The following is a 7051-nucleotide window of genomic DNA, read 5'->3' as shown; positions in this document are numbered from 1 at the left end:
TTTACGACACACGATATGGTAGACGAGGATTTTGAAAATCTTTTGCTCGAAACTGATGTTCGTGGCTATTTATACGAGCCACAATATAGCGAAGAGCAGCTGAGGCTGATGGAGGAACAAGAGGCGGCGGCGTCGGCTGCGGCAGCGGCCGCCGCAGGAGACCAGCCCGGCGCAGACGAGAAGCCCGGGCTTGCTCGCGCTGTAGCGAATTGGTGGTGCTCGTGCTGTAACTGTGCGCCTATGGACACCGAGCTAGAGTCTGTCTGCTGCAAAGAATCTCTAAAATGCCAATTCCTTCTAGAAGAAATGTCAGAGGCAGACATGGAGTGTTGTGTTGTGAACCATCCGAGTTTCGCACCGCATATGGACAGAGGCGTCATAGATACATATTTCCGCATCCCGAAAATTAACTGGAAACGACAGCCGAAGCCAGCAGGGAGAAATGGACGCCTGACTGTAAAGTAAGTGTTTTACATGTATATATGATTAATCTCGTCAAATATAAACAAGATCTTAAAGCATTGTCACGTTATGATTCCCGTTTAAAACGTAACGTCAACAGTGAACTGTTTGTGCAGTAATGCCGTGTTCCAGGCAACCTGTAACCCGTGTTTTTCCAACTCGTAACTGGGAGTACATCGTTCCAGGCAACCTGTAACCCGTGTTTTTCCAACCTTATACCCGTGAAAGTGCACTAGAACGGCAGTCAAACCCGTGACATTCCCCCCGTGAATTCGTACTAGATAGATGTACTCCCAGTTACGAGTTGAAAAAACACGGATTACAGGTTGCCTGGAACGCGGCATAAGATACCATGTTTAAATGCACAAACAGTCTAATGTGGCATTGTTTACTACTGTGGCACCTTAATACAAAATATCGCTAACTCACGCATAGGCGGTGTTCTGGATTAGTGGGAGTGGCTTCTGGAGCTGTTCAAACGCGTTGCATTGTGGGAAATGTGGTTTACCAAACTAATGCGCTATAAAGTTACTTTCTGAATAACTCGGTCAAAAAGGCACCAAATTTGAAAATTTTGACAGATTTCGAATACATATATGACCCACTTTCAATGAAGATCAAGGTTCCCAGTAGGGATGAGTCGCGATCTTCGAATAGTCGAACTGCGTTCGAAATTCGATCATAAAATTGCTTATTCGAATATCATTATATTTTCGCGCAATTCCAATGTGACATAATTGACGGCGCGCCTACTGTCACAGATCGCGCAGCAGAGTATTTTCCTGTCGGGGACACAAGGTGTCACTAACATGAATGAAACCCCCTCCTGCGTGATCTAGGATACCAGAGTGTAAACAAACATTAGAAGAAGAGCATTGTCGTGACCGTTAACTCTGCGCCCGCAACAGAGGTGGGTATAACCTTTACTGTCTATGGTAGAATCGTCTATGGTAGTAACAAAGTAGGCTACATTTACTTCACTACGTTGGGTGAGGTTCCTCTCGTTACTTTATTTTAATGCAATATGTTGTTAAATGCGTTGTTTATTCCAAGCGCCCTGTATCTTTTTTATGGACATGAGCGATGCTCCATTCAGAAATGAATCACTCTTTTGAGTCGATTCTATTCAAAGATTTCATCAAACAAGTTGGCAGATCTGTCTAAATCGGTTCGCGAATCAGTTTGAATGATCTGTTCAGTTCCTCGCGCACTGAATCGTCTGAAGCGCTTTCAATTCACACTCGACACGGAGTCGTAACAGGAAGATTTAAGAACATCAAGAGCGTTGGATGAAGTGGCCGTGGATCTACTAACTACAGTTTAGTCTAGTGAAAGTAAATCTGCACATGCATCATATTTTTGCCAGCGATGAAGATCTAGTTGAACATCTTCGAATGATGTCTGTGAATGAATGATTCCACAGGACGATACATTCGAGTTCATTTCAGTCAGGTAATACATTTTACAACCAAACAGATTATTACTCGACGATAGCACTACAAGTATGATGACATTATCCGCTTTTTGGGCATATGCATTCATTTATAGGCTACATTAAGCTACCATTGTACACAGTTTATGAAATAAACACCCGCCATCCCGCGGTATGTGTGTGTATTGCGCAGTGGCACACGAATAGTTTTGATTGAAACTAATTTGTTTAAAAAGTAGGCTTTTGCAGTAACAAGGCAGGTTTGCATAAAATTATTATGACATTATTTTTTTATCTAACGAGCATCTGGTTTGGCGATGCAAGAACGGACTGTCGTGCTTATTGATTTTTTCTTCTACGTTAACTAGAAGAAAAAAAATGTAAAAAATGTAAAAAAAAAAAAAAAAAAAAACCGAAAACATGTTAATTGTTCGAATAATAAACAGTTTGTTTGATGACACATCGCTAAAGATGAAATCGGCCTCCCTTTCTGTCATTGTGAGTGTGCGTTTTTTTTTTTTTTTTTTGATTTTCGAACGATAATCGACTTTTGCTCCTCGATTTTCGAATGGCATTTTTGGCAGAAATTCACATCCCTAGTTCCCAGGGGTGAAATGCTCCTTTAAAGGCTTAATGAGTCATTATTTAGAGTAGGAAGTAGGAATTAGTTAATTAATCAATTAGTCAACTACTCATTAAGCCTTCAATTAATTAAATCAGGTGTGCCATTTCAGGGTTAAAACAGAAACATGGCCTGTCAGGGGGTCCCTGCAGGAGAGGTTGAGAACCACTGGATAGATCCAGTGAAGTCGTTCATAGGCGTAATTTGCGGGTATCTCCAGTTAACTAGCAGAGCATTCATTTAGTTCGCTATTAAACAAGAGATCTGTTGTTTTTGAAATCAAGCTGCGCGCTCGTTGCCGCTGCTATGTGTCATGGATACAATGTTCTCTGTGGCTCGCGCAGTCTTCACTCGGATGCGCGCTTCAATCTATCGCCGTTGTGGAGACTCCGGTGAAATCACAAAATAAAATGCTCACAAACGTGATGAACATATTCGGTTTTGATGAGAGAGAGAAAAAACTATACGAGTGCGGTTTAGAACCCGTAACCTCTGACACGCTTGGCAAAAGATCTACAGAACTCAAACATAAGATCTGCGGATCGATGCATTTATTTACGGGTTGAGCAGAGAGGCTGCACAGTTTGACCAGCGGGCGGCAAGAACTTGCAATGTAACTATTTATCAGACCGGCCCTCGCAGCCTCGGAACACTACCGGACCACCGGTCAAAGTCCCGACTCACCCGATTGCCACTCCGCCCGTGCACGCCATTAAAAAAAATATATGAATCGATTTTTGGAATTCTATGAATCGATAAAGATTGAATCGCGATTCAAATGTTAATCGATTTTTTTGCACACCCCTACAAGTTAACATTATGTCGAGTCAGCAGGGCTAACGTTACCGTTTGTTACATTATGTATTAACTAGGGCTGCAACGATTAGTCGACGTTGTCGACAACGTCGACAATAAAAATTTGTCGACAAATATCTTTGTTGTCGAGTAGTCGTTTGATCTCACGTGACCTAATGTAAGGGCCTGCAATCCCGCGATTTGAACGCTACGGCGCTGTAGCGCTAGAGTGTAGTGCAGACCTTACAAATGCTATTGCGGTAGAAGAGAAAACAGCGCGAATTATGACAGTGCAAACGAATCCGAACTAGCAAGGTTTAGGTTTGGGAAAGTTTCACAAAACTTCAAATCAAGAATGCTGTCGTGTGCAATGTTGGGGTGCAAGAGGAAACATCCCGGCAAAAGAGGAGCCGGTGAGAAGTGAGTGTTCTCCAGCTGGAGCTAACTAACCACCAGCGGCAAATCTCTCTTTATTAGAGAATGCAATAATACTACTAATAATAGTAATAATATTATCAATAGTAATATAATTACAGTAATGTGATGACTTATTTTGTATAGAATAAAGCTTGATCGAGCTTAGGAGTCAGGGCTGTTTTTATTATTGTAACACTATTAGTATATTAGGTATTATTATAGTCTTATCACTTGCCTGTATTTTGTTCAATAATCATGAAGACTTACAAAACGAGATGTTATATCATTCCTATGATATAGGAAGAATATCACGGCAGTCACTTTATCATACTATAAATTAAAAGGGAATGAGAACGTCTCTGTCAGCTCAATTGTCATGTAAAAAAAGATTGTAATTTTATAATTATAAAAATTGTTTGCAGATTAATATTTTACCATTCTTTGTGTCCTGAAGTAAATGTCCCTTTTTCTGTTTCAGTTCTAAGAAAAGCAGTGGGCCTATTAAACAATGCTTAGAGAGCATTTGTGTGTGATTTGAGTTGGACCGAAATCTGAAAACTTAAAGAGAATGACCTGTTTAGTTGGCTCAAAGTTCATTAAAACAACTATTTCAAAAGCTGAAGTGATTTTCTTTTTTTATATTATAGTTAGAATATGTATAACTCAATGTTTTAACTAATTGTAAAAGCTGAATAATCGTTCCAAACTTACTGATTAGTCTGCGAAATAATCGACGATTAGTCGATTAATCGTTCTAATAATCGTTAGATTAATCGATTATCAAAATAATCGTTTGTTGCAGCCCTAAGACTATCATAACGAAGATTTTATACAAAATTGGACGGACTTTGATACGCATAACAAGTCTAACGTTACTAAAGCTTGTTTTAGGTCTTTAGAGATGTTCAACTGATCTTTCTTAAAACAGATGGAAAATTGAAAGGCATGCTGCAGTGTTTTGCCCTCCAGCTCTCGGCAACAGTTATGACTGAACATTTATGAATGCTAACGTTACCTTGGAAACTGTCAATTAACACAAATGTAATATAAAATATTGTTTACATATTATAGTATGAGACTCTTACCTCAGCCAGTGATTGGTTGCTTGGCATGATGATGTCCGCTGTGACGATCCAGGCTCACTGAAAAAGGGCGCGTTATTTCCGAACGGACTGACTGACACCCGGACTGTAACGTTAACATAACTCATGTGTTCAGTGCTCCTGCTTACGGCTGCTCCTGACGAATACGATTAGGGGAGAGTGGGGTAAGATGAGCCAGTGGGTATGTTGACCCACCCCCTGTTTCTAGGAACTATAAACATTTGGTGTCATGTGATCATCCACAAAAACACTTTTTTGCTTGTTAAAGTTAATTTTCTGCATTGCAGGTATACTAGCTGTTGTGCCAAAGCAAATGTATCTAGGTCTAAAGTTGTGTATGGTACATGGTGATTTGTCAACATATAAAACTATGTGAATCATTAAGCTAAAGGTTAGCCTGAATTGCTAAGCTAGGCCGTTTTTACCAAAATGGTGACTATGGGGCAAAGTGAGCCAGATGATGTGGGGTAAATTGAACCAGTGGTTCAACTTACCCCTAACTTAAGGCACTGAAGTTACGTTAAGTTTTAAGCATAACATTGTTTTAAATATAGTATTACACAACTGTTAACCATACATTATACATTTCATAAAAGCTATCATGCCAAGAATCTACAAAAGAAGAACCAACTGGGGCTCAACACCCTTAGAAGAGATGGAGAGAGCAGCCATTGATGTTGAGGGCGGAAAATCCATCAGATCAGTGGCGAAGGATAGAAATATTGACAGGTCAACACTGCGGAGATACATAAAAAAGGAGGTAAAGACAGTCAAAACAGTAGGGTACAGTGGAACAGCAGAAGCCAAGAGGGTCTTCACATTAGAGGTGGAAAAGGAGCTTGCCGATCACATCAAAAAGTTGGCTGAGCAGTTCCACGGCCTCACTCCAAAGAAATGCTGTGAACTGGCATTCCAGTTTGCACAAAAGAACAACATCCCTGTCCCCAACAACTGGAAAGAGAAGGGTTTAGCGGGTAGGGAGTGTAGGAAATTAAATTATTCATTAAGACCGAAAGTCTGAAAGGCTGAAGTCTGTGGTTTCATGACATGGTATCATTAAATTAATTAATTCTATTTTGTTAGGTCGAGATTGGTTCAAGAACTTTATGGCACGCCACCATCTTTCCTGTCGTATGCCTGAAGCAACATCTTTAGGAAGAGCTACAGCCTTCAACAAAACAACAGTCGGGGAGTTCTTTGATAATCTGACAAAAGTGATGGACAGGTGACAGAATTAATTTATTCCATAATATTAAAACAAATTCATGGCAACTATAGCAAGATACAAGAGTAAACTACATTTACTGTACAATAGCTTATCAGCCACAGTAACCAGGATATGTATTCAGGGCTGTTTAGTATGATTTTATCATTGCTTGAAAAGCTTAACTATTCTGATTTTTTGCATCATGGCTCTTGTCTTTGTTTTATAGGTTTAAATTCCCTCCAAACATGATTTATAATGTTGATGAAACAGGTGTCACAACAGTGCAGACACCAAAGCAAGTTGTGGCAGAAAAGGGAAAGAAACAAGTGGGGGCCATCACATCTGCCGAAAGAGGAGAGCTTGTGACGGTGGTCTGTGCAGTCAATGCTACTGGGAATGCAGTGCCTACTATGTTCATCTTCCCAAGGGTTAGATACAAAGACCATTTTATTACAGGAGCACCTCCAGGATCAGTTGGTTCCTCCACCAGATCTGGCTGGATCAATGAAGACATCTTTGCTGAGTTCCTTGAACATCGGGTTCAGCATACCAAGTGCTCCTCTGACCATCCCATGCTGCTACTCCTTGATAACCACGAGGCCCATATTTCACTGAGGGCACTGGATATAGCAAAGAGTAAGGGGATTATTATGCTCACAATTCCACCCCACACATCTCATCGCCTGCAGCCTCTGGACAAGAGTGTCTATGGTCCATTCAAGACCTATTACAACAGAGCTCTTGATGGTTGGATGAGATCTAACCCAGGAAAAACAGCCAGCATATACCACATCCCTGTATGTGTGAACGAGGCTTTCATGTCAGCAATGACACCATGGAATATCTCTTCTGGATTCAGGTCCACAGGGATTTTTCCTTACAACAGAGATATTTTCTCTGATGCAGAGTTTGAACCATCCATGGTGTCAGACAGGCCAAACCCTGATGTGCTGTCTACTTCTGAAGAAGATCCACCCATGGCTTCAACCTCCACCTCGACTGAGTTGCCTTCA

At 40.8% G+C, this 7051-nt stretch overlaps 1 protein-coding gene across 1 annotated transcript in view; it reads left to right on the top strand.

Moving 5' to 3' along the window:
* The first annotated feature begins 5428 nt into the window (after positions 1-5428).
* The window catches only part of LOC130077676 (uncharacterized), a 2295-nt gene continuing 672 nt past the window's right edge, over positions 5429-7051 (top strand). The window contains exons 1-3 of the mRNA XM_056242984.1: positions 5429-5805; positions 5915-6056; positions 6265-7051. The exon at positions 6265-7051 is cut by the window's right edge and continues 672 nt beyond it. Of these exons, the coding sequence (XP_056098959.1) occupies positions 5433-5805; positions 5915-6056; positions 6265-7051 (1302 nt within the window). The 5' untranslated portion in view covers positions 5429-5432. The remainder of the gene's footprint in view (positions 5806-5914; positions 6057-6264) is intronic.

The sequence above is a fragment of the Rhinichthys klamathensis genome, unplaced genomic scaffold, assembly GCF_029890125.1.
Source record: "Rhinichthys klamathensis goyatoka isolate OS25496 unplaced genomic scaffold, OSU_Roscu_1.1 h1tg000768l_1, whole genome shotgun sequence".
Taxonomy (NCBI): domain Eukaryota; kingdom Metazoa; phylum Chordata; class Actinopteri; order Cypriniformes; family Leuciscidae; genus Rhinichthys; species Rhinichthys klamathensis.
Note: the sequence above shows the minus strand (reverse complement) of the source record. Positions and strands in the feature narration are given on the sequence as shown.